This window comes from Musa acuminata, unplaced genomic scaffold, assembly GCF_036884655.1.
Source record: "Musa acuminata AAA Group cultivar baxijiao unplaced genomic scaffold, Cavendish_Baxijiao_AAA HiC_scaffold_1077, whole genome shotgun sequence".
NCBI lineage: Eukaryota > Viridiplantae > Streptophyta > Magnoliopsida > Zingiberales > Musaceae > Musa > Musa acuminata.
The window spans coordinates 1,139,245-1,166,026 of NW_027021291.1; the positions used below are offsets into that span (position 1 = coordinate 1,139,245).

At 54.3% G+C, this 26,782-nt stretch overlaps 2 protein-coding genes across 2 annotated transcripts; one reads left to right on the forward strand and one right to left on the reverse strand.

Annotated features, from left to right (window-relative positions):
• Nucleotides 1-6,509: 6,509 nt before the first annotated feature.
• Nucleotides 6,510-9,236, reverse strand: LOC135666210 (uncharacterized). The gene is made up of 2 exons (XM_065177780.1): nucleotides 7,393-9,236; nucleotides 6,510-7,272 (listed from the first exon to the last, which is right to left on the reverse strand). The coding sequence occupies exons 1-2, from the start codon at nucleotides 9,234-9,236 to the stop codon at nucleotides 6,510-6,512; spliced, it is 2,607 nt and encodes an 868-aa protein (XP_065033852.1).
• A 5,380-nt stretch (nucleotides 9,237-14,616) lies between these two features.
• Nucleotides 14,617-22,214, forward strand: LOC135666161 (uncharacterized). The gene is made up of 4 exons (XM_065177734.1): nucleotides 14,617-15,071; nucleotides 15,373-15,504; nucleotides 15,823-15,882; nucleotides 22,064-22,214. Exons 1-4 carry the CDS (start codon nucleotides 14,883-14,885, stop codon nucleotides 22,073-22,075), a joined length of 393 nt encoding a protein of 130 aa, XP_065033806.1. The 5' UTR covers nucleotides 14,617-14,882; the 3' UTR covers nucleotides 22,076-22,214.
• The last annotated feature ends 4,568 nt before the right edge of the window (nucleotides 22,215-26,782 follow it).

The following is a 26,782-nucleotide window of genomic DNA, read 5'->3' on the forward strand; positions in this document are numbered from 1 at the left end:
TTGGTCGCGCGCGTGGGGCCGAGGGGTCGAGGAACCGAGGCGCGCGGGGTGCCGACGCGGGCGGGCTGTTCGCGCGCGGGGTGCCGACCCGGGCGGGCTATTCGCGCGCGGGGTGCCGACCCGGGCGGGATGGCCGCGCGTGTGTCAGCCGAGGAGCTCTCGGGCATACCGCGCAAGTGCGCCTCGGGCATTATGCGACCGAGGTGGCAGGCCGCTCTGAGGTGAACTCGACAGCGTATGGCCGAGAAGCTCGGCGCAGGCGGGCGGACCGTGCTTGGGGCCGAAGGCCGAGGCAGCGTGCAGCGTGTTGGCTGCGCATGTGGCCGAGGGGCCAAGGCAGCGGGCTGCTTGCTGCGCTTGGGGCCGAGGGGCCGAGGAAGCGTGTTGCTGCGCACGGGGCCGAGGCGCCGAGGCAGCAGGCTGCTAGCGCGGGCTGGCCGCGCATGGGACTGAGGCAGCAGGTTGCGCCGTCAGCCGAGGAGCTGAGGCAGCGTGTTGCCGCGCACGGTGCCGAGGGGCCGAGGCAGCGTATTGGCTGCGCACGGGGCCGAAGGGCCGAGCGGCGCCGAGAGGCCGAGGTAGCGTGGGGCCGAGGCAGCAAGCTGCGCTGGCTGGTCGCGCGCGGGGCGCGGAAGCGGGCGGGCTGTTCGCGCGCGGGGTGCCGACGCGGGCGGGCTGGTCGCGCGCGTGGGGCCGACGCGGGCGGTTCGGCCGCGCGCGTGGGACCGAGGGGTCCAGGCGCGAGGGGCCGAGGCAGCAAGCTGCGCTGGCTGGTCGCGCGCGGGGCGCCGACGCGGGCGGGTTGTTCGCGCGCGGGGTGTCGACGCGGGCGGGCTGGTCGCGCGCGTGGGGCCGACGCGGGCGGTTCGACCGCGCGCGTGGGACCGAGGGGTCCAGGCGCGAGGGGCCGAGGCAGCAAGCTGCGCTGGCTGGTCGCGCGCGGGGCGCCGACGCGGGCGGGCTGTTCGCGCGCGGGGTGCCGACTTGGGCGGGCTGGCCGCGCGCGTGGGGCCGAGGCAGCTCGGCGCAGGCAGAGACCAGCCCCAGAAGTCGCTGCTTCTGGTGCAGGTCGGTTGCAGCGGAGCAACCAAAGAGAAAGCTAACGTACCGTCATTCCGGGCCCTCCTTCTAGCGCCAAAATGTTACGGTGAGTAACTTTTTAAGCCGTGGCCTCGGGGCCGACGCGGCTCGGTTCTGGGGCTCGGAATGTCGGGGATCTCGGGCTTAGCTCCCTCGGGGTCTCCCGGTCGGGATCGGTCGTTCGGGGCGGTAGATCGGGTCGGCAGCTCCGCAGCAGCGCCAGGAAGAGGTCACTTCGTCTTCGTTCCTGCACACAGGTCGGGTCGGAAGCTCGGCCCGACCCCTCCGACGAACAAGTTAGAGGAAGATGTGGAGGGGGTTTTGGAGGACGAAATGCCTCCATACAAGTGTGGTTTGTGAGTGTGTCCTCCCCCTCTCCTAATGGATGAGAGGGTATTTATAGGGGAGTATTCTGCAGGATGCACCTCGGTCAGCGTGTTCGGCCTGCCTTTTGCAGGATGTACCTCGATCAGCGTGTTGGACCTCGGTCAGCGTGTTCGGCCTGGCTTTTGCAGGATGTACCTCGGTCAGCGTGTTGGACCTGGCTTTTGCAGGATATTAGTGTGCCTCGGTCAACGTTTTGATCAATTCCGAGGTGCATGATGTCATTTGGAGCAGCTGAGACTGTTTGCCATTTTTTCCCTTAACACCTGTCATCATGGAACTGCGTTTCTAGGGATTCACTTGTAAGATATCAAGTAGATACTGTTAGTGTAAACACCTTTTTTTCTATTTAGTGTAAACACCCTTTTTCTTAGCCGTGACCCGGGAGGTCGTCTCGGCTCGTTCGGGGGTCCGAATGGTGGGGATCTCCCTGGGGCGGTACTCGTCTCCACCGGGATGGTCGGGTGCGGCCTCGGACTCGGGGCGATGCGGCGACTCTTCCCAAGCGGGGATCACCGGCGCGTCCCGGTCGGGAGACCTCGGCTTGATACCTGCACAATGGTCGGGTGCGCTCGACCCGACCCCTCCGACGATCAAGTTAGAGAGATGCAGTGGCGGTTGTTTTTTTTGGGGGAATTCAGCCCTTCCCTTTCCCTTCGGGCTTGAGGACGTTTATAGGGGAACCCGGCATTCTCGGCTGCGCCATCCCGTCGGTCGGGGCCGTATCTCTGATGGCGTCCGATATCGCTGAAGACGTTGCGTATGGGAGCGGGGGATCGCAGGGTATGGGCGAGCTTCAACCGCTACCCACTTCCGTCTCGTCCTACTGTGCTGGGTCAACTGAAGGGGCTGCGGGCTCCGTGAGGCTAACGTCCGGACGCAGTCTGTTGCCCTTGTTGCTTTCCCTGGGGCGCCGCGCCTGTCCACGTGCGGGGGAAGTCGCCGGGGGCGGGGTTTACCATTTTTTGCCATATCATATCCCCCCCCCAAAGGAAGCCATGACTCGGCATCGGTCGGTGGGGATTCGAGGCATGGCTTTTGATCGGTAAGTGACGGTTCTTTTCGTGGGTCCCGACTGGGACTCATGTTCGGGGCGAGCAGGCCGCGCTGCGTAGGTGCTTCGGTCGGGGAGCACGTCTCGGGCGGGCTGGCCGCGCCGAGGAGGTGGTCTCGGGGGACATGCGGTCGAGGGGCAAGTCTCGGGCGGGCTGGCCATGCCGAGGAGGTGGTCTCAGGGAGCATGCGGCCGCGGAGCACGTCTCGGGCGGGCTGGCCGCGCCGAGGAGGTGGTCTCGGGAAACATGTGGCCGAGGAGCACGTCTCGGGCGGACTGGCCGCGCCGAGGAAGTGGTCTCGGGAAGCATGTGGCCGAGGAGCACGTCTCGGGCGGGCTGGCCGCGCCGAGGAGGTGGTCTCGGGAAGCATGTGGCCGAGGAGCACGTCTCGGGCGGGCTGGCCGCGCCGAGGAAGTGGTCTCGGGAAGCATGTGGCCGAGGAGCACGTCTCGGGCGGGCTGGCCGCGCCGAGGAGGTGGTCTCGGGAAACATGTGGCCGAGGAGCACGTCTCGGGCGGACTGGCCGCGCCGAGGAGGTGGTCTCGGGGGCATGCGGCCGAGGAGCACGTCTCGGGCGGGCTGGCCGCGCCGAGGAGGTGGTCTCGGGAAACATGTGGCCGAGGAGCACGTCTCGGACGGGCTGGCTGCGCCGAGGAGGTGGTCTCGGGAAACATGTGGCCGAGGAGCACGTCTCGGGCGGGCTGGCCGCGCCGAGGAGGTGGTCTCGGGAATCATGCGGCTGAGGAGCACGTCTCGGGCGGGCTGGCCGCGCCGAGGAGGTGGTCTCGGGAAACATGTGGCCGAGGAGCACGTCTCGGGTGGGCTGGCCGCGCCGAGGAGGTGGTCTCGGGAAACATGTGGCCGAGGAGCACGTCTCGGGCGGGCTGGCCGCGCCGAGGAGGTGGTCTCGGGAAGCATGTGACCGAGGAGCACGTCTCGGGCGGGCTGGCCGCGCCGAGGAGGTGGTCTCGGGAAGCATGTGACCGAGGAGCACGTCTCGGGCGGGCTGGCCGCGCCGAGGAGGTGGTCTCGGGAAACATGTGGCCGAGGAGCACGTCTCGGGCGGGCTGGCCGCGCCGAGGAGGTGGTCTCGGGAAACATGTGGCCGAGGAGCACGTCTCGGGCGGGCTGGCCGCGCCGAGGAGGTGGTCTCGGGAATCATGCGGCTGAGGAGCACGTCTCGGGCGGGCTGGCCGCGCCGAGGAGGTGGTCTCGGGAAACATGCGGCCGAGGAGCACGTCTCGGGCGGGCTGGCCGCGCCGAGGAGGTGGTCTCGGGAAACATGTGGCCGAGGAGCACGTCTCGGGCGGGCTGGCCGCGCCGAGGAGGTGGTCTCGGGAAGCATGTGACCGAGGAGCACGTCTCGGGCGGGCTGGCCGCGCCGAGGAGGTGGTCTCGGGAAGCATGTGACCGAGGAGCACGTCTCGGGTGGGCTGGCCGTGCCGAGGAGGTGGTCTCGGGAAACGTGAGACACGATCGTCGTTCTCCTTAGGCGTTGAGAAGTCGTAGTGGCCGTTTTCCACGTCGTTTCTTGCAGCGGCTTTGGGTCCGTATTTATGATGGGGTGTCCGTTGGTCTTCCCTGATGCGAGCGGGTGTGCGGATGAGCTGTCGGCCGCTAGGGGGAGACGAAGGGACGTCTCTTTCGGCGGGTTTTTCCTTACATAAATGGCGTATCCTGTCCGTTCTTGACTTCTGCTGCTGAGTCTTGGACCTCGTTGTTTCTCTCTGCCATCGCTCCTTCCCCTCTCCCACGCTACCATCCCACAGTCGCTCCCTCGTCGTTTCTCTTGTTCGTTCCAAAAGCCGGTAAGGAATGTCCTTCTCACCTGTCTCTTCGCCTTCGTCCCTTGACAGAGTCCGGGAGAGCATGCCTCCGTCTTCCCCCGACGAGGAGGCGGCGCGAGCCCTTGAGGCTCTAATGTGGCCGCACGACCTCGACTCGGTGGTGAGCGGGTCGTCGCTGGAAAAGCTCCGGGAGCGTTATTACATCCCGGAGGAGTTCGTCCTGGCTGCCCCTGATCCGGGGCAGCGGTCATACGACCCGATTCCCCGAGGTTTTGCGCTGACCCAAGATGCCCTAGAGGCTGGGTTGCGCCTTCCCCTTCACGCCCTCATTGTTTCCTGCCTATCTCTCTGGCGGATTTCTCCTTCCCAGGTGACGCCTAACTCATGGCGGTACCTGGTAGCGTTCTTGGGGGAGTGTTATTATGCTAACATCACCCCTACCCGAAACCTCTTTCTTTCATGTTTCCGCCTTCTCAAGGGGCCGGGGGGCTATTTCGTGTCGGCCCGGGCTGGCTTTCGCGTCGGGGGAGCCCCTTCGAGTAATAAAGGGTGGAAGGGGCGTTTTTTTTACATCAGCTGGCCGAGGGATTGGGGCTTCGGGGTTCGGTGGGCGGTGAGGGTGATAGATAACACCGTCCCGGATTTGAACGACGAGGAGTGTCGGGATTTGAAGAGGCTTCGGGCAATCCTTCCCGGCTCTCAGGCCATCCGAGCTATGACCGAGAAGTGGCTAGCCGAGGCGGGTCTTAGCCCGGCTTTCGGGGGTATGTTTATAGAGGGTGTTCTCCACGTTTTATTTGTTTCTACAGTTTGTGACGGTTTCGCTTGTCTTTTTCGCAGGGATGAAGCTCCTGTCCCTCCGTGGTAGTCGCTCTTCGTCGGCTTCTTCCCCGCGCCAGTTCGCTGCTTCCCCCCCGCGTTCCCCGGCCGACCCGGTGCCCGGTTCGGCGGGTGCCCCATTGGAGATCCCTGCGGGACGTCCGTCCAAGAAGGCGAGGACGACGGATCCGGGGAAAACCAAGGCGGGGACCGCTCCTCCAATAGTTGTGGGTGCCAAGCGGACCACTCGGGAGGAGGGGCCTTCCCGATTTGAAGGGCCTAGCCAGGGGGCGGCCGGGAAAAGGGCGAACCTGCCCACGGTGGATGATCTGTGCGGGCTACGCGCGGGAGCCGACGAGCCCCTATGGGCAGCGGTGATGGGCGAGCTTCCGACAGGGGAGGCTTCCGACCCGCTGGTCGCCCGATGGAAGGGGCTGTCCCGAGGGGACCGGGTATGGGCCGGGGGAGATTCCTCGGCCGCCTTCCTTCGAGGCGTGCTCCACCCTGACCTGGCTCGGGACCTGTACACTCTGCCCTCGGAGACCATGCTCAGCAAGGCGGGGAGGTTCCTGACGTTGGTAAGCATTTTGCTAACTCCGGGTATCCCTGTGACTGTGCGCTGACCCTTATTTTCTTGTGGCAGGGCCTCCATTATTCGACGGCGCTGATGGACCGAGTGCGCGACGCTGGCCAGATAATCTGGGACCTCAGCGAGCGCAACTCCGAGTTGTGTCGTCAGCTAGAGGAGATTCACGCTGGGTCTGGCCCCGAGGCGGTAGCGGTTGCGGAAAAACGCGCGACCTGTTCTGAGGAAGAAGTGGCGCGTTTACGAGCAGAGCTCGAGCGGTCGGGCGATTCGGTCAAGGAGCTCCAGGAGTCCCTTCGTTTGGATCGGGCCGAGCTCCGCCAGTCGAAGTCAGAGGCGCTTGGTCTCTCCAAGAGGGCGGAGAAGGCCGAGGCTGAAGCCCGCGCTGCTTCCGAGGCGTTGGCTGAGGAGGTTCGCCTCCGCCCGTCGAAGGACAAGGAGGCGATCGAAGCTTACAAGAAGTCCGAGAACTTTGAGCTCGGACTGACCAGAATGGGGCGAGTATCCTACGAGTATGGATACAGGATCGCCCTGGGTCGCTTCGGTTCGTGCCCTCCCGGCTCCGAGGTGGAAAGGGATCCGTTCGCCTCTCACCCCGTGGACCTGGAGGTGGATATGCCGGAGGACGTGCCGTTTGACGACCGCCCGAAGACTCCGGGTGAGGAGTGAGGGTCGTTTTTTGTACGTCGGGTCGAGGGTGCGAGGGTTTTGTGCATGGGTTTTGGCTTCTGTATCCCCTCCTTTTTAATAAGATGATCTTTTCCTCCGATCTTCTGTGTTTGCGTGTTGTCTGTTTCTTCAGACGAAATATTTCCTAAGGTTCTGTATGTTCCAAGTCCGGGGCACGGGGTCGCCATCCATTGTGGCGAGCCTGAATGTCCCCGGTCGGGATACTCCGATGACCCGATAGGGTCCCTCCCACTTTGGGGCCAGTTTCCCCCTTACTTGGGTGGGGTGGCTGACCTCGATTTTGCGCAGGACCAAGTCCTCTAATTTTATCGACCGGGGTCGCACGTTCCGGTTGTAGACCCTCGCTACGGCTCTTTTGTAAGAAAGGGCTTTTTGGTGTGCGTCGGCCCGTCTTTCCTCGAGCAGGTCCAGGTTTGATCGGAGCCCTTCGCCCGAGGCTTCTTCGCTGTAGTCTGCCGTCCGCGGAGTCGGGACGGCTACCTCGGGTGGTAACACGGCCTCGGTCCCGAACGTGAGGCTATAGGGAGACTCCCCAGTCGGGGTCTTGGGGGTAGTGCGAAGCGCCCACAGGACGCTCGGGAGCTCGTCGATCCAAGCCGATCGGGTAGCGGATACCCTTCTCTTGAGTCCGTCGACGATGGCCCGGTTGGTAACTTCAGCTAGCCCATTCGCCTGGGGGTAAGCCACCGAGCTGAACCTCAGTTGAATTTTGTGCTTGGCGCAAAACTCTTGGAATTTCCTGCCGGCGAACTGCGGTCCATTGTCGGCGACGATGGACTGGGGCAGGCCGAAACGGGTTATGAGGTTTCTCCATACGAACCTTTTCACTTGCGACTCCGTGATGGTCGCTAGGGGCTCGGCTTCGACCCATCTGGTAAAGTAGTCCACTCCCACGATGATGTACTTCCGCTGGCCGGAGGCGGGCGGGAGAGGCCCGAGTATGTCCAGTCCCCATTGCGCGAATGGCCAGGCACAGTCGACGGGGGTGAACAGGACCGCCGGTCGTCGGGTGGTACGGGCGTGCTCCTGGCATGAGCTGCATCGCCGCACGAGAGCTTTTGCGTCCTGGCGCATGGTCGGCCAGTAGTACCCCTGTCGGAGTACCTTGTGCGCCAGGGCTCGCTCGCCTATGTGTTCCCCGCAAGCCCCTTCGTGCATGTCGGACAGAACCGTCCTGGCTTCGCTCGGCTCTAGGCAGCGCAACAGGGGGCGCGAGAAAGACCGTTTGTACAGCCGTCCTCCTTCCTCGGTGTACCACGCCTGCGTTCGACGCAAGCGCCGAGCTGTAGTCGTATCGTCGGGCAGGGTCCCGTCCTGCTTGAAGCGTAACATCTCCTGTACCCAAGTGGCCGGCGCGCCGTGAGCGACGGTGGCGACGACCTCTATGGCTCGGCGGGGGAGTTCTTCGGTCTCGGGTTGAGCCCAGGGGGACGGGCCGGACGCCAGTTTAGCCAGGGTGTCGGCTCGCTGGTTCTCGCTCCTGGGAACATTCGACAGTTCAAAATGGGCAAACTTGGCGGCCAGGCTTCTTACCTGCGCTAGGTATTTTGCCATAGTCGGGTCCCGGGCCTCGTATTCGCCATCGAGCTGCCTAGCCACCAGCTGCGAGTCGGTGATGACGCGTATGTCGGTCACCTGCATTTCCCGTGCCAACTGGAGCCCCGCCAGGAGAGCCTCGTATTCTGCCTCGTTGTTGGTGGCTCTGAACCCGAAGCGGAAGGAGCGCTCGATCGAGCGGCCGTCAGGTGTTGTCAGAACCAGACCCGCGCCGGCGCCCTTCGCGTTGGCCGAGCCATCTACGTGGAGGGTCCAGGTATCGCGCAGTGGCTCGAGTTCTTCGCCGGTATTCGGCGTCAGCTCCGCAATGAAGTCTGCCACGGCTTGGGCTTTGATGGCGGTCCGAGGTATGTATTGTATGTCGTGCTCGCCGAGCTCCACTGCCCATTTGAGGAGACGCCCTGCAACATCGAATTTGGACAGGATAAGCCGAAGCGGCTGATCGGTTATTACCTCTATCGGGTGGGCCTGGAAGTAGGGGCGGAGTTTCCGCGCCGACAGGACGAGCGCCAGCGCCAACTTTTCGATTGGCGGGTAGCGTTCTTCTGGCCCGCTCAGTATGTGGCTGACGTAGTAGACCGGTAGTTGGTCGCCGGAAATTTCTTTGACTAGAACCGAGCTGACCGAGTGCCGAGAGACGGCAAGGTAGAGACTCAGCTTCTCCCCTGGGGAGACCGAAGCGAGTCGAGGGAGGCCGGCCAGGTGTAGCTTCATCTGCTCGAAGGCCGTCTCGCATTCCGCCGTCCATTGGAAGTTCTTCGGATCCTTCAGGGCCCGGAAAAAAGAGTGGCAGCGATCTCCCGATCGGGAGAGGAAGCGCGATAAAGCGACTAGCCTCCCGTTGAGGCGCTGCAGGTCTCTGATCGTCCGTGGAGGCCGCATGTCGATGAGGGCCTGTATCTTTTCCGGGTTGGCGTCAATCCCTCTTTCGTGTACGATGAATCCGAGGAATTTTCCCGAGGTCACACCGAAGGCGCACTTGGTGGGGTTGAGGCGCAGGCCGAACCTCCGCAGAGTGTCGAATGTCTCCGCCAGGTCGGAGGGATGAGCCTCCGCCGTTCGGCTCTTTACGATCATGTCGTCGACATATACCTCCATGTTTCGTCCGATCTGGTGGGCGAACATCTTGTTCACCGTCCTCTGGTAGGTTGCCCCGGCGTTTTTTAACCCGAACGGCATAACTCTGTAAAAGTATATCCCTTGCTCGGTGAGGAAGGCTGTATGTTTTTGATCTTCGGGTGCCATCCTGATCTGGTTGTACCCGGAGAAGGCGTCCATAAACGAGAGTCGGGCGTGGCCGGCCGTGGCGTCGACCAGCTGGTCGATCTTTGGCAGGGGGTAGCAATCTTTTGGGCAAGCATTGTTGAGACTGGTGTAGTCAACGCACATTCGCCAGCTTCCATTAGGTTTTTTGACAAGGACTACGTTGGAGAGCCACTGTGGGTACCTCGCCTCTTCTATGAAACCGGCCGCCAGAAGCCGGTTTACTTCTTCTCGGATGGCTAGCTGCCGATCCGGGGCCTGCCGCCTGGGCCTCTGTTTCACCGGCCGGGCGTCGGACGAGATGTTCAGGTGGTGCAGTGCGACTTCCGGGTGGACTCCTGTTAGGTCGGCTGGCGTCCAAGCGAAGATGTCGGCGTTGACTCGCAGAAGGCCGACGAGCTACTGTCGTTCTTTTTCGGGGAGTTCCGACCCGATTTTGACTGTTTGATCGGGCCTTCCTTCGACCAGCGGCAAGTCGACGGTGGATTCCTTCGGCTCGGGGCGGGGGGTTGGTTTTTTTTCCTCCCGGGGGTCTTCCAGCGGGGATTGGATCCTTGCTCTCTTGTTTAATGACACAGCGGTCAAGTAGCAGCGCCTGGACTCCCAGGAGTTCCCCGCCACTTCCCCGACCCCATCGTGGGTCGGGAACTTGAGGGTTTGATAGTAAGTTGAGATGACGGCTCGGGTCTTGTTGAGGGTTGGCCGTCCTAGGATGGCGTTGTATGCCGTGGGGAGGTCATCACCGTTTTTGCCTTCGGGAAGGCTCCCAAAGTTAGGGGCAGGGTGATGACCCCTAGTGACGAGATCGAGGCGCCGGTGAACCCCGTGAGTGTTGAGCATACCGGCTTCATGTTCTCCTTTACCAGGCCGAGCTTTTGGAAGGCGTCCCAATAAAGTATATCGGCCGAGCTTCCAGTGTCGACCATGATTCTTCTTACTTGCGCGTTGGCGATTCTGGCTGATATCACCAGTGCGTCATCATGCTCGGCTAGTTCAGATCCCTCGGTCGGGAAGGTGACTTCGGGACCTTTTTCGGGTTTGGAGCCCTCAGCCCGGGAGGCCCTGGCGTATGCCCTTCCACCTGCCGCGGAATTCCCTCCGGACGCCGGCCCGCCGGTTATGACATCTATGTGTCGCTCGATGGGGCCCTCCGGGCGTGGCGAGAGCTCCTTGTCTGGTTGGAGGTACGAACCGAGGTGTCCTCGGTGGATGAGCTCCTCAATTTGCCTTTTTAATTCCCGACACTCCTCGGTGTCGTGACCGGGCTGTCGGTGGAAACGGCAGTATTTGGAGCGGTCCGCGAGCTCGCGCGGACTCCTCATCGGGTAGGGGTCTTTGAGAAGGCCTTTCTCCTTAATATGGAGAAATATCTCGGTCCGAGAGGAGTTAAGGCCCGGAAGAGGGGACCCAGGCACCGCATCGTTGAGGCCGCCGGCCCTGCGCCGGGAGGTGGCGGGCTGTTGCTGTTGGGACTGCTCGGGCTTGACCCTTTTGCGCTCGTCACGCTTGCCGACCATCCATGCCTCGGCAGCGATGTACTGGTTCGCACGCTGCAACATTTCGGGTACCGAAGTAGGGGGTCGCTCCACTAGAGACCAAAAGAATCGGGTAGGGCGCAGGCCCATCATGAATGCCTGCATCATTAAAGAAGGGTGAGCATCAGATAGGCCGCGGATTTGTGTGGTGAAGCGGTTCACAAAGTGAAAAAGGGGCTCATCCTCCCTCTGGTTGAGCCCGAGGAGCATCGCCACCGATGGTTTCGGCTTGGCATGAGCCAGGAAGTTAAGCTCGAAATCCCTGGCCAGCTGGTCGAAAGAGGCGATGGTCGCGGTCTTCAGATTGCTGTACCACGCTCGGGCTGGGCCCCGCAGGGTCGTCGGGAACGCCCTGCACATCAGGGCATCGGACGTCCCGTATAGCGCCATTTGGGCGCGGAAAGCAGCCACGTGGTCCGCCGGATCGGTGGCACCTTCATAAGCATCTAGTGACGGGAGCCGAAAATGCGGCGGAATGGCCTGCTCTTGAATCTCGGGGATGAAGGGGGACCCCTGGTGTTGTTCGGCCCCCGGGTCTCCCCCGGTCCGGCGAACCTCGCGCTGCACCTCGTCCAGCCGGCGGCCTACGAGGCGTAGCTGGGCCCACAGTTCCTCCGCTGAGCCTGAAAGTGGGGCTACGGGCGTCGGGTGCGCCGCTGGTTCCTCCGCTTCTCGGCTCCCGGGTCGGGTCGATCGGCGCGGAGGGGAAATGGGAGACTCGGGGAGCGGTGCGGCGTTTTGAGCGCCGGCGGGCCGTTGCCGCGGTGGGGGTAGGGTTGAGTGTGAAGACGCCGGGGGAGAGACCAGCGGGATGATGGTCTGCATCACTCCCGTAAGCGCCCGAACCTGGTGCGTGAGGTCGTAGAGGGCTTCGGGTGGCACGGGTGACGGGCCACCGGGATTGGCGACGGGAGGCGATAGGCCCGGATCGTTGAATAATCGCCAATAGCGCTCCGAGGTCGCGGCGGGGCGCTCGTCCCGAATTCCCTCCTGTTGGGGGCGTTCCTCCGTCGCGTCGGTCGTGTGCGACCGGATGGCTGGGGGTTCGTCAGAGTGAGCCTGCGGATCGCTTGACATTCGGACCGGCCCTCCTTCTAGCGCCATTATGTTAGTGTAAACACCTTTTTTTCTATTTAGTGTAAACACCCTTTTTCTTAGCCGTGACCCGGGAGGTCGTCTCGGCTCGTTCGGGGGTCCGAATGGCGGGGATCTCCCTGGGGCGGTACTCGTCTCCACCGGGATGGTCGGGTGCGGCCTCGGACTCGGGGCGATGCGGCGACTCTTCCCAAGCGGGGATCACCGGCGCGTCCCGGTCGGGAGACCTCGGCTTGATACCTGCACAATGGTCGGGTGCGCTCGACCCGACCCCTCCGACGATCAAGTTAGAGAGATGCAGTGGCGGTTGTTTTTTTTTGGGGAATTCAGCCCTTCCCTTTCCCTTCGGGCTTGAGGACGTTTATAGGGGAACCCGGCATTCTCGGCTGCGCCATCCCGTCGGTCGGGGCCGTATCTCTGATGGCGTCCGATATCGCTGAAGACGTTGCGTATGGGAGCGGGGGATCGCAGGGTATGGGCGAGCTTCAACCGCTACCCACTTCCGTCTCGTCCTACTGTGCTGGGTCAACTGAAGGGGCTGCGGGCTCCGTGAGGCTAACGTCCGGACGCAGTCTGTTGCCCTTGTTGCTTTCCCTGGGGCGCCGCGCCTGTCCACGTGCGGGGGAAGTCGCCGGGGGCGGGGTTTACCATTTTTTACCATATCAGATACTACACTACATTCTGAGCCACACGCACACCAACCAGCTTAGCATTCAGTGGATGAATTTTTCGACAAGAAAGTATTTAGTTTTAATTCTATTCATACATATTCCATGTCCAACTCTGAGTAAAGAAATGCTGAAAGTTTTGTCAATGTGTAGGTTTAGAAAGAATGCTAGGGTGGTGGCCTCAGGTGTAGCTACGAACCTGAACAAAGTGGGGAACTAAATAAAGGAAAACATTGATGATATTTTGTATCCTTCTCGCAAGCCACCCAAGTAAAACCTTCTATTGACTAACAACTCAGGTGCGATTGTTTGAACTTTGTTTCTTTCTATTCCATCTTTAATAAGCTCAATTCTACCTAGATGCTGCATATGAGTTTGGCCATTGCTGATAGTAACCACAAGGCCAATGTAAGCAGCGCTGGAGCACTTAGCACTCGAGTTTAAAGTTTTGTCATCTGTTGCATGTATTTTACTTTTCTAGTGATAACATGTAAAGTTTATCCATTGAAACTTCTTTATAATATGGACTTTATTAATGAGCATTATAAATTGGTGATAAGTTTAGAAATTTTAGGTCTGACACAAGAATAAATGTATTATGTACATTATCAGGGTTAAAATATTATTATGGATCTTGTCATAGGGATATATTCTGACATATTCTAAAATAATTTCTTATCAACACTAATAACAATAAAATTGTTTGTCGTAACAAAAATAATTCTTTATGATTATGTAAATTTAGATTTGTACTCTTGTTATATTTCTGCTTATCAATGATAATTTTTTATATTAAAAATATTTTTATATAAAATAATATCATTCAATAGTTTTTTTTAATCTAAGATATTGATTTAATAGTGGTATACAGGATTCACCTCAGAATCTTATTATATTTTTGAAGCTGCCCTCTTATTAGAAAAGTTAGAAAAGAAAAAAATATTTTCATTTGCCAATATTTAATAAAAGATAAAATAGGTATATTTAAGATAATATAAATATGTGTGAATAATTAGGAGAGAATCGGTGCCTATTATTGGGAAAGTTAGAAAAGAGAAAAAAGATTTATTCACCAATATTCAATAAAAGATAAAATTAGAAATATTTAAGATGATATAAGTATGGGCGACAATTGATGATAGTGAGGAGAAGTAGAGGATTGCTCAAGAAGTTTAAATTAAAAATAATAAATAAATAAATAAATTTAATGATAATAAAAGATGGAGATTGCTATTTTTTTTTTTTTTGCTATTGGTAATCACTTACTTTATATAATTATTTTTAAAACATAAAATATAATTTTACTAAATAGAACCCCTCAATTACCACTCATACTCTTATCTTTGGAGATTACTATTTGTAACTTTTTTTTTTTTTTGTTACTTACAACCTCACATTAAGAATTTTGAATATTTTAAAATTATCTCTTACATATGTTCCCTAACCATCTAGTGAAACGCTTTAATAAAAATTCTCGCAGAATCGAGAATGAAGTTTTCATTCTGATCATGTCATGTCAGATCATGAATTAGTAACCGTCTCCAATCTCGGAAAAAGTCATAATTGTTTCGAACTTTGAATGAGATATTTACATAATCCCCATGAATATGATCAATCCTTATTCCATGATATTTTCATAAGATATTTCTTATTTTTATGTAAACACCTAAGAGGACTTGGTTGATCATGATTTATGTTTCAATTAAGTCGAGAAGAAGAAAGGAAAGATGGGAAAGATAAATGAATTATATGAAAATTGTTGAAAAAGTGTTAGATTTAAGTGACGAGTTAAAAGTATTTACATCAATCTTACTAATATTAAAAATTATTAAAATCTGCTAAGATCCATATGTAGATAATTATTGTTTATATTTATAAGAGATGAGGGTAATATTTTTTACAATCCAATAAAATAAAATTTTATTAGATATGACCGCATTTTTTACAATTCATGTTGATAATTATTGTATTATGTTTATTAGATATGATCATAATATTTTATACAATCAATTAATTATAATAGAGAAATATGTTTTATTTTAATTAGTTTCTTTGTTCAACTGTGACAGCATTATTATTTTTTATTATAAGCTAAAAAAGGATGACAATAATATTATTAGACGTGTGATGCTATGAACATGAACTTATGATGCTTGCCTTGCCAACTCTCTGCTCCGCGGTCTTCGTCATCATAGCAATCGCGCCAAGGGGGCCTCGAAGCCAAATCAAACCCTTCTCTTCGCGGCCTAAGCAACAGGAAGAAGAAAGGCTGTCGATAGCGGGCGCGACAATATAATTCCTTTTTTCGTTTTCATCCCCCTCGATCTCGAATCGGACGGACGAGTTCTCACTTCGCGATCCAGATGTCTGCGGCGGCTATCACCTGCAGTAGAGGCGCCGCCGCGTTAGGGTTTCGTTGCTGGTCGCTGATGCGGCTGCCGGCGGCGCAAGTCGGGTGCCCTCGGTCCAATTTGTCGCTGCTGCAGCGCTTCTCTTCGCAACTCGTCAAGAGCAACGGGAGTAGGGCTTGCCTTATCGACACGCTCGCTCTGGTACTGCGCTACCTTGTCGGTGTTTGATTGATGGGAGGGGGTCTCGGTTGCGCTACAGGTGTTTGTGTTTTTGCTTGTGTAGGTCAGGAGGTTGGAGAAGGAAGGGGCCCCGTCGAAGCAAGCGGAGGCCGCATCGACCATCACGGAGGTTTTGAATGAGAGCTTGGAGAGTGTCGCCCAGTCCTTTGTGTCCAAGCCCGAGATGCAGAGGGTCTGACCTTTTTTTATGTTTCTTGAGTATTATTAGGTTTTGTTGCTTTGTAGTTCACATTTGCTGACATTTGTGTTTTTGCTTGTGTAGGTCAGGAGGTTGGAGAAGGAAGGGGTCCCGTCGAAGCAAGCAGAGGCCATCACATCGACCATCACGGAGGTTTTGAATGAGAGCTTGGAGAGCGTCGCCCAGTCCTTTGTGTCCAAGCCCGAGATGCAGAAGGTTTGACCTCTTTTTATGTTTCTTGAGTATTATTAGGTTTTGTTGCTTTGTAGTTCACATTTGCTGACATTTGTGTTTTTGCTTGTGTAGGTCTGGAGGTTGGAGAAGGAAGGGGTCCCGTCGAAGCAAGCAGAGGCCATCACATCGACCATCACGGAGGTTTTGAATGAGAGCTTGGAGAGTGTCGCCCAGTCCTTTGTGTCCAAGCCCGAGATGCAGAGGGTTTGACCTCTTTTTATGTTTCTTGAGTATTATTAGGTTTTGTTGCTTTGTAGTTCACATTTGCTGACATTTTGTTGTGTGTGATGTTTAACACAGAGTGAGATGATTCAAGATTCTAATATCTGGAAATTCAAGTTGGAAATGAAGGGCTCGCAGGTTTGCTCCACTTGATTGCATCTCACCCACTATTCAGTTGTATCACAAAGAAGTACGTCGGGCAGTAGGGCAATAGCACTATATGCTTTCAATCCTTGGTCGTGCGGCACCCTTGCGTGTCCGTCCGCAAAAGTCAGCCTCCCCGAAGCCTCCCATAATCCGTTAGGACCCACAAAAGAGAAAACGGGTTAGAGTAAACGCCTCACTCGGGATCCACAAGTAAACATTTCCGAAAAACACTTCATAGACAATTCAAATTACAAATAGACTTTACAAGCTTAGAACAGTTGCACAACAAAGGGATAAAATGGTACATTACAGACCGAATAATCTCTCACACGTGTCCACATGACACAACCTTTATTTACAAGCCTAAAGAGGCCACCAAACCCAACTAAAATGGGACTATTAGGTCTTTGGTTGTCTCTCTATATGCTGTGCAAAGCATAAACAAATAAAAAGACACGGACATACATAAGCATTATATCAAACATCCTGTTTCGAAGTTTGTCCGTGACAATCTCCCCCACTCATCCCTTCGACGTCCTCGTCGAAGCCTTTGTGGACACTACAACTCCTCGCCTATGTTGAGGTTTCAATCTTCCGCTCTAGCTGCAATGCGCCTCTTGGCTCCCAGTTGCTCTCCGTTGTTGTTGTTGAGTAGTCGAACTTTTGATATGATATGCTGTTTCAACTTGCCAATGACTTTGACTCTGGTGTGGGGTTGGCTGAGTTGTGTTGATCCTTGTTGATTCCTACGGATCCTTCAGATGAAGGAAAAGACCATCCTTACTATGCGCTAGTCTCTCAAATGCCTCATGCTGCTTGAACTGGGTGGATGCTTATTGGAGCTTTAACGAGCATCGCCTCCAAACTTTCTGAAGTTTTGGGTCCCTTCCTCCATAAAATTTGTCCATTGACTCTTCATTAACTTAGTTGTCACTTCCAAGTATATTCGCATCACTTCTGCTTTCGATGACATTCTGTTGGGAAATGAAGCGGATAATCTGTTCTTAGTAGTACTGATCACCGTTGGTAAGGATTTGACAACTATTGTCTTCCGTTATCTTCGAAGGGTCTTTGAACCTGTGCAGAGCTCCTCTGCTGGATAGATAAGAGAATTGGAGTACTCGGTTTCGCCCATTCTCTTAAGAGTTGAGAAGGCAAAGGTTACTTGACTTCGCCCACCTCCTCAACTGTTGTACTTCATGCATCGAGCTGGTTACTAGCCTTCGCATGTTCTTTGCTCACACGTCTGAAGCACTCAAAGTGTTTGCACTCCTTGCATTGAGTTAACTACTGTGACTCACCTTCTCAATACCATCGAACTTCTAGAATATAGGAAGTTTTCACCCCCAACATGGAGTAAGTCTCTAATAGTTTTGGTCGCCTCTGGGATTGTATCATCTTCTCCATCAACCCTGCCGCCTACTCCACTGAGTAGCAAAGGTACAGTACCGCGTATTGCCTGCTTCGTTCCTTAGTCTTGCACTCTTATATGACCCGAAGTCCTTTACTTTCGGCTATCTCGATGAGAAGCTCATTGACACCGGTCTTACGAAGTTCCTTGGCCTCTGCCCTTCAGCCTTATCTCGGTACTTGGAGTTTGCCTCTGCATGCTCTACCTTCTCGGCCCCTTTCACGGCCAAGCGCTCTCCCTCCATGAGAGCAAGGGATCAATGACTTTCACGGAAGTCCCGCCTCTGCGATACCATGGCGCTACCATGCCCGTGGCCCTACTATCCGTCGCCTCGCATCTGCATCCATTTTCTTCACGATCAGTAGATATGTTTATGTGGTTTTTCACCGAGTCCACCTCCATTCTAACTGATACTTGATTTTTGGTAGCTAAGTCCCTCTGGACTCATCGTCGCTTCCTCGCCCCTTTCGACTCCCTGCTTCAACACTTCTGTGTTCTCCAAGCAGATCCCTTTTGGTTGATGGAAAGACAGACTGCAACTCTCATGCATGGCTTCTGCCATCATGTTGTAGGATTTGCACCGATTATGTTCTCCTTAGCTTCCTTGGTAGCAACGTTCGCTTACTCGACCTTGTCCTTTGGCTTGTCGGGCTCCCTTAAGTGAATATGACTCTGGAGCAGTCCAACTCTCCAGTTGTTTCGATCATACCTCTGCATGATCAAGTCCCCCCAATGGGACTCACTGGTACTTGCATTCGAACTTTTCCCTTGGTGGTACACAGCCTCCATATGCTGATGACCATCCGATTCAAAATTCGATGCACGCACGGAAGACCTGCCTCTACGGTACCATGGCCTTCACTCCTTGTATCCATATCTCTTCTTACCGTCGTGTTGTTCACCGAAGTGGAGCTCCCAGTAGCTCCCGATCATACCTCCGTATGATAAAGTCCCTCACGGGACTGTGTCGTGTGAATCGCATTGCCACGAACTGCTTCCACCACGATCCGCTGCACCATGTCGCCTCCTGGTGACATCTCCATTGCATTCTGATCATTGTGGGATGAACATGAATTGTGAACCCTCTATGTGTAGCCTCTGCCAATACATCGCAGGGTCTCCACTTTCGTTTTTGTTCGCTCCTTTGACAATCGACCTTCATCCACTCGCTCTTGGGTCACACTTAGTTGAAGCATCGCTCTAGGACAATCCATCGCCTAGTAGCTCCCGAAGTCCACCAACTTCGCTATAATTAGTGCACCATTGTCTGGATTCTGGGCCTCTGCCCCTACAAGCACAATCTCCGCTGCACATCGCTTCCTTCAAGTAACTTGAATGGCATCACTGTGGCATATTCTTCAAGACTACCTGCCTCCGCATCCTCTTGCCCCGTGCCAAGGCATTCTGAACCCAACTTCGCCTCCGCAAGTTGAGTTGCCTTAGTTCCTCCATCAAATGCTTCTCTGAGATAAGGTGCATGTGCCCATAAACTTTTTTCGTCTTTGGCACCATACAAGATGAGTCCGCTCCGTCAGAATGAATGACCTATGGAACAACATAATCCTACTCTTGCCTTTGCAAGAGTTCATGTCCTTGACCTCTGTCCAAGGAAAGCTTTGTGCCTCCGCTCCATGTTCCATCTTTTATGCCGGCTCACTTCATACGGCTTGGGTACTTCGCCAAGTTACACCCAAGTTGCTCCGCTCCTCGTTTTGCATTGAGTTGATGGTGGCCCTCACGCCCACCATTCCTCGGGTCAGCCCTTCCTTGAGTCTGATCATCATATCTACTCCCAAGTGTGCTTTCATTTATGTTGCTTTAGATCGCTCTCTCACTTGATCTCGCAATGCATCCACCAATGCATTCTCTTAAGTGAGATCATTCAACGACTCCTCATCGCTCGCTCGATCCATTGAGCTTCGTGGAGTTGTTGTTTTTGAGGTACTCCTCCTCAACATGTGCGATCTGTTGCACATGATTCTCCCTCCGGATAACCGAGATCTATCCCTCCTAAATAACTGTCATATTGTAGCAACATCTCTCTTCGTTTCGGAGACCACCATCCCCTTAGACTACTCCGATTTGCTGAACAAACTGTGCATTGTTCCGCCTCCTGCAAACGCACTTGCTAGATTGCGACTCTACGTCAATACAGCCCCCGCTGCATCACTCAAGCCCTAGCAACATGCTGAACTTGCTGCACACTTTAGCCTTCCACGGACGTATCCTTCACATGCCGAAGAGAAAGTTTCAATGCTCCTTGGCACCGAGTTTCGGTCGCCTTGGGATGGCCACGAACATTCCATCATCCGCATGCAAGCCCTTACATGAGCACCGAATTCTTTGAGTTAGCAATTCCTCTCACCTCTGTGAGCTTTGCACAGCTCTTTCGATCGCTGAGCAACTCTTTCCACCTTGCATTGTCTCATCCTTTACCAAGCGCCTCACTTGCCTTGAGCACCATCAAGTGTTGTTGTCAACGTTGAGCCGTAGCTCGAACTCAGCCATTCGAACCTTTGTGCGCTTCACATTCTTCCCAGCTTGCTTGTCCTCGTGGTGCCTCTTGCGCGAAGGGTTTGTCATTCCTCCGAATGCCAGTCTCAGATGCTCGCTCCTCCGAGCGACTCCTTTTTCCTACATCTCCATGCCCGTTTTCTCCCAAACGGTCGCGCGTGTGCTGACTGCCCTCAACGCAACCCCACTTGGTCCCCCAGATTTGTATGTCAGGTGTTTATATGGGTGCTTGTCCCGGTCTGATACCATCTGTCACAGACTTAGCTAGTTTTGCCTAAGTCGTGCGGCACCCTTGCGTGTCCGTCCGCAAAGGTCAGTCTCCCCGAAACCTCCCATGATCCATTAGGACCCACAAAAGAGAAAACGGGTTAGAGTAAACGCCTCACTCGGAATCCACAAGCAAACATTTCCGAAAAACACTTCATATACAATGCAAATTACAAATAGACTTTATAAGCTCAGAACAATTGCACAACAAAAGGGTAAAATGGTTCATTACAGATCGAATAATCTCTCACACGTGTCTACATGACACAACCTTTATTTACAAGCCTAAAGAGGCCACCAAACCCAACTAAAATGAGACTATTAAACCTTTGGTTGTCCATCTATATGCTGTGCAAAGCATAAACAAATAGAAAGACACGGACATACGTAAGCATTACATCAAACATCCTGTTTCGAAGTTTGTCCGTGACACACCGTTCAATTGTATCACAAAGAAGTACGTCGGGCTGTAGGGCAATAGCACTATATGCTTTCAATCCTTGGAAGCAAGGTAATAGATGATGAAAATGAGCGGGCTCATCAGAAATACTTTTTTTATTTTTATTTTCCGTAGTGTGTCATTGTTAAAATGCTTTTCCGTCAGTGTCAGAGATTATGTGCATACTTGTAGTTGTAGAGAGCTTTTAATTAGCTAAAAATTATACAGGGATAAAGGAATCTAAGGTTAGCACTAGAATTATCATTAGGCATTTTCAAAAGATGGCAATTTTAACTACTTTTTAAATATCTGAATCTGGTTAATTCTTCAAAAAAATTCAACATGAGCGGAGAATAGAAGTTGATATTCCTAATCGGTTGGCAAGTTTCCATGGCCTATCCGGAAACATGAGCGGAGAAAAGAAAAGACAATGAGTCTGTAATGGGGAAGCCCATGTCAGTTTTCTATTTCCCCTTTATTTGATTCCTATAACTTCACTTTTTCTTGTTTTGCTACATTTCAATTCTCATATATCCGGAAATATCACAGGAGACCTTTTTCATATCAGTTTAAGTAATTGAATGCTCACTATATATTAGTTATTTGTATTGTGAATTGACAAACTGGGCATGAGTTTTCGGTACATCCACTGTGAGAATAGTTTAAAATGAGTCTAGAAACTTCAATCTATGTTTAAGTTATTGATTTAGTTTGGATAGATTTGATCACAAGTCTGTGTGGTAGCATCAACAAGCATCTTTTTTGTTAGTATAGCAAATATTGCACCCACAAGTGTTTCTAGCTATGTTTATGGCAGACTTCCAGAACTGCTAATATTGCAAATGACGCATAATGCATGAAAAATTTATGGCAGACTTCCAGAACTGATACTTTTCTAGCTTGAAAAAATTGAACAATTAGTGTGTATTTTTTCCACTGCCATTTCCACCAATGTCAGTAGCTTTGCTGCTACCGATATTTGTTAAGAAGTTGTTTTACTAAACACTTATTTGATCAGATAATCACTTTGAAGTTAACAGACCTTTTATGATTAGACATATCGCATGCATTTGCAATCATTTCCATGAATATTCTTCCCAAAGGAACTTTTCAGAAATTTTTGATGAAGACACCCTAAAGTACTTGTGAACATGTTGAACTTTATCATGCCATATTTGAAATTAGCAGTTTCAACAAGCTTGGTCATCAAAGCATGGAATTTTAAGCCATAAATGGTAGAGGTGTTCAAATTGTAGGTAACAAAAAACCAGAGTTCATGTTGATTTGAATTCTGATTTATCATCATGACGTTCTGGTCTGAGTGTTGCTAGATCACTGTGCTAATGTTGATCCAATGTTTCATTTGAGTTTGTTCATTTTTTATCACCTTTGTTATGCCTGGAACAAACAAATAGGACTACCATCAGTAGCATCGATCAATGATTATGTATGTGCTTATTGCAAGTAGCTTTCATTTTTATTGTACTGTACCGGATGAATGTAGTAGCTTTACTTTTAACTTCTTTTTTCTAATTGTTTAGGTGCATATGTGACGAGTTACGTGACGAGTTAGCGAAACAAAGTGCAGAAACCACAGAACTTATTACCAAACTCGACAGGGTAAGTTTCCTAGATCAAGGAGAAAAAAAATTACTGATAATTCTGTCCGTAGTTTTTGGTTTAGTATGTCTATATTTGGTGTATCTTTGTAAATTTTCCAGGAAATCCTTGCATTAAGGGCACAGTTAGACGCAGCAAAACACGATGCCATAAAGTTGTGCATTGGTATTCTTGTTTCTATGTCGTTCAAAGCAGCAGCCTTTCTTCGACGGTTTCTCTAATGCAAAAGCAACGCTGTCAACCAGTTAAACACTAGAGTGACATTAAAATTCAGATTTGTCACGATATGACATGATAAATAGGATTTTTGTTTGAATGATCGTAAACTGAACTTAAGTGAAAAAAAAGCTTAAATATCGTATCAATATATAATTGAAACTTAATACCATGATAAATATTTTGAGTCGATGTAGACCATGATATATGATTTTGAATTAAACGGTTCTTCTTAACAATCTCACGACTTCTGCCGCTCTTAAACATCGGATGGAGATTGAAGATTAGTGCAAAACCTAATCAAATTTACTTGTGATGAAAATAAAAACATAAAGAATATTCATTTTATCGAGGTCCTCTTATATAAACATAGATTTAGATTTGGTACACATATTTGTAAATATATTATTAGAAAAATATTGTGCAAGCCATAAATGGTAGAGGTGTTCAAATTGAACCTAACCAAGTGTTAGTGTAAACAATTTTAAGCCGTGGCCTCGGGGCCGATGCGGTTTGGTTCGAGTCCGAATGATCGTGGGTCGCGTTGGATGACCCTGGGGGCTACCGAGGCGATCGCGCTTGGGTGGTCCGAGCGTCGACGGGTCGCTGTTTCCTTCGGGAAGGGGGCTCGGCTCCTGGGCGTTTGGTGGAGGGCTCCGCCTTCGTACCTGCACACATGTCGGGTCGGGAGAGTGCGGCCCGACCCCTCCGACGATCAAGTTAGTCGAGGTATAGTGGGATGTTTGTCTCATCTTCCTCCCTCTTATTTCCTTCTGCTTAGTGCGAGGATTTTATAAGGAAGGTTACCGTTGCTTGATGTGCTCGCTCGCCGGGAGCGGGACCGTACTCCTGGTAGCATCTGATAGCAGCGATGGCATAGCGTGTTGGACTTGGCTTTTGCAGGATGTTAATGTGCCTCGATCGACGTTCTGATAAGTTCCGAGGCGCGTGACATCATTTGGAGCAGTTGACGTTGTCCTGAGACTGATCGCCATTTTTACCCTCATCATATTCCCCCCCCCCCCCCCGAAAGAAGCTATGCGTCGGTCGTTATAACGGGGGTCTGAGGCATGGCTTCAGCTTTCTGTATTCGTTCTTATCGTGCGGTTGCCGATCCGTTACCTGGGGTATGAACCAAGTTTAGAGAGTAAGGCGGGCTAGGCGTGCCGCGGTAGTCTCGAGCGACGTGCAGTCGAGGTACATGCTCGCGCAAGCAGGCTGCGCAGAGATGGGACTCGGGCTGCTTGGAGCCGAGGAGCATGACGCAGGCGAGTTGGCCGCGCAGGTGTGGTCTCGGGCGGCATGGAGTCGAGGAGCACGACGCAGGCGGGCTGGCCGCGCAGGTGTGGTCTCGGGCGGCATGGAGCCGAGGAGCACGACTCAGGCGATCCACGCTTAGGTAGTGGTCTCGGGCAGATGAAGCCGAGGAGCACGACTCAAGCGATCCACGCTGTGGTAGTGGGCTCGAGCAGATGAAGCCGAGGAGCGCGACTCAAGCGGGCAGGCCGCGCAGAGGTCGCGGTCTCGGGCAACAAGCAGCCGAGGAGCACGACTTAGGCGATCCACGCTGAGGTAGTGGTTTTGGGCAGATGAGGCCGAGGAGCGCGACTTAGGCGGGCAAGCCGCGCAGAGGTCACGGTCTCGGGCAACAAGCAGCCGAGGGGCGCGACTCAGGCAGGCAAGCCACGTAGAGGTCGTGGTCTCGGGCAGCAAGCAGCCGAGGAGCACGACTCAAGCGATCCACGCTTAGGTAGTGGTCTCGGGCAGATGAAGCCGAGGAGCGCGACTCAGGCGGGCAGGCCGCGTAGAGGTCGCGGTCTCAGGCAACAAGCAACCGAGGAGCACGACTCAGGCGATCCAAACTGAGGTAGTGGTCTCGGGCAGATGAAGCATAGGAGCGTGACTCAGGCAGGCAGGTCGCGGTCTAGGGCAACAAGCAGCCGAGGAGCACGACTCAGGCGATCCACGCTGAGGTAGTGGTTTCGGGCAGATGAAGCCGAGGAGCGCGACTCAGGCGGGCAAGCCACGTAGAGGTCGCGATCTCGGGCAACAAGCAGCCGAGGAGCACGACTCAGGCGGGCAGGCCTCGCAGAGGTCGCGGTCTCGGGCAACAAGCAGCCGAGGAGCATGACTCAAGCGATCCACGCTGAGGTAGTGGTTTCGGGCAGATGAAGCCGAGGAGCGCGACTCAGGTGGGCAAGCCACGCAGAGGTCGCGGTCTCGGGCAACAAGCAGCCGAGGGGCGCGACTCAAGCGGGCAAGCCGCGCAGAGGTCGCGGTCTCGGGCAGCAAGCAGTCGAGGAGCACGACTCAGGCGATCCACGTTGAGGTAGTGGTCTCAGGCATATGAAGCCAAGGAGCGCGACTCAGGCGGGCAGGCCGCGCAAAGGTCGCGGTCTCGGGCAACAAGCAGCCGAGGAGCACGACTCAAGCGATCCACGCTGAGGTAGGGGTTTCGAGCAGATGAAGCCGAGGAGCGCGACTCAGGTGGACAAGTCGTGCAGAGGTTGCGGTCTCGGGCAACAAGCAGTCGAGGGGCGCGACTCAGGCGGGCAAGCCGCGCAGAGGTCGCGGTCTCGGGCAGCAAGCAGTCGAGGAGCACGACTCAGGCGATCCACGCTGAGGTAGTGGTCCCGGGCAGATGAAGTCGAGGAGCGCGACTCAAGTGGGCAGGCCACGCAAAGGTTGCAGTCTCGGGCAACAAGCAACCGGGGAGCACGACTCAAGCGATCCATGCTGAGGTAGTGGTCTCGGGCAGATGCAGCCGAGGAGCGCGACTCAGACGGGCAGGCTGCGCAGAGGTGGCCTCGGACTTGATGCGGCCGAGGAGCTTAACTCGGGAGGCAGCCTCAGACTGGTTGCGGTCAAGGAGCTTAACTCGGAAGGAGGCCTCGGACCGGCTATGGCCAAGGAGCTTAGCTCAGGCGGGTAGGCCGCGCAGAGGCGACCTCGGGCCGGTTGTGGCCGAGGAGCTTGGCTCAGCGTCTGATAGAAGCGGTAGCGTAGCGTGTTGGACTTGGCTTTTGCAGGATGTTAATGTGCCTCGGTCGACGTTCTGATCAGTTCCGAGGCGCGTGACGTCATTTGGAGCAGTTGACGTTGTCCTGAGACTGATCGCCATTTTTACCCTCATCATATTCCCCCCCCGAAAGAAGCTATGCGTTGGTTGTTATAACGGGGGTCTGAGGCATGGCTTCAGCTTTCTGTATTTGTTCTTATCGTGCGGTTGCCGATCCGTTACCTGGGGTATGACCCAAGTTTAGAGAGTAAGGCGGGCTAGGCGTGCCGCGGTAGTCTCGAGCGACGTGCAGTCGAGGTACATGCTCGGGCAAGCAGGCTGCGCAGAGATGGGACTCGGGCTGCTTGGAGCCGAGGAGCATGACGCAGGCGAGTTGGCCGCGCAGGTGTGGTCTCAGGCGTTATGGAGTCGAGGAGCACGACACAGGCGGGCTGGCCGCGCAGGTGTGGTCTCGGGCGGCATGGAGCCGAGGAGCACGACTCAAGCGATCCACGCTTAGGTAGTGGTCTCGGGCAGATGAAGCCGAGGAGCCCGACTCAGGCGGGCAGGCCGCGCAAAGGTCGCGGTCTCGGGCAACAAGCAGCCGAGGAGCACGACTCAAGTGATCCACGCTGAGGTAGTGGTTTCGGGCAGATGAAGCCGAGGAGCACGACTCGGGCGATCCACGCTGCGGTAGTGGGCTCAGGCAGATGAAGCCAAGGAGCGCGACTCAAGCGGGCAGGCCGCGCAGAGGTCGCGGTCTCGGGCAACAAGCAGGCGAGGAGCACAACTCAGGCAATCCACGCTGAGGTAGTGGTTTCGGGCAGATGAGGCCGAGGAGCGCGACTCAGGCGGGCAAGCCGCGCAGAGGTCATGGTCTCTGGCAACAAGCAGCCGAGGGGCACGACTCAGGTGGGCAAGCCACGCAGAAGTCGTGGTCTCGGGCAGCAAGCAGCCGAGGAGCACGACTCAAGCGATCCACGCTTAGATAGTGGTCTCGGGCAGATGAAGCCGAGGAGCGCGACTCAAGCGGGCAGGCCGCGCAGAGGTCGCGGTCTCGGGCAACAAGCAGCCGAGGAGCACGACTCAGGCGATCCACACTGAGGTAGTGGTCTCGGGCAGATGAAGCAGAGGAGTGTGACTCAGGCGGGCAGGTCGCGTTCTCGGGCAACAAGCAACCGAGGAGCACGACTCAGGCGATCCATGCTGAGGTAGTGGTTTCGGGCAGATGAAGCCGAGGAGCGCGACTCAGGTGGGCAAGCCACGCACAGGTCGCGGTCTCGGGCAACAAGCAGCCGAGGAGCACGACTCAGGCGATCCACGCTGAGGGAGTGGTCTCAGGCATATGAAGCCGAGGAGCGCGACTCAGGCGGGCAGGCCGCGCAGAGGTCGCGGTCTCGGGCAACAAGCAGCCGAGGAACACGAC

Coding starts and splice junctions, on each gene's coding strand:
- LOC135666210 (XM_065177780.1), bottom strand. CDS start 9,236: ATGGACGCCTTCTCCGGGTACAACCAGATCAGGATGGCACCCGAAGAT. Junction 7,273..7,392: donor ACCCGACGACCGGCGGTCCT/GTTCACCCCCGT, acceptor CTACTTTACCAG/ATGGGTCGAAGCCGAGCCCC.
- LOC135666161 (XM_065177734.1), top strand. CDS start 14,883: ATGTCTGCGGCGGCTATCACCTGCAGTAGAGGCGCCGCCGCGTTAGGG. Junction 15,072..15,372: donor TTATCGACACGCTCGCTCTG/GTACTGCGCTAC, acceptor TTGCTTGTGTAG/GTCAGGAGGTTGGAGAAGGA. Junction 15,505..15,822: donor CCAAGCCCGAGATGCAGAAG/GTTTGACCTCTT, acceptor TGTTTAACACAG/AGTGAGATGATTCAAGATTC.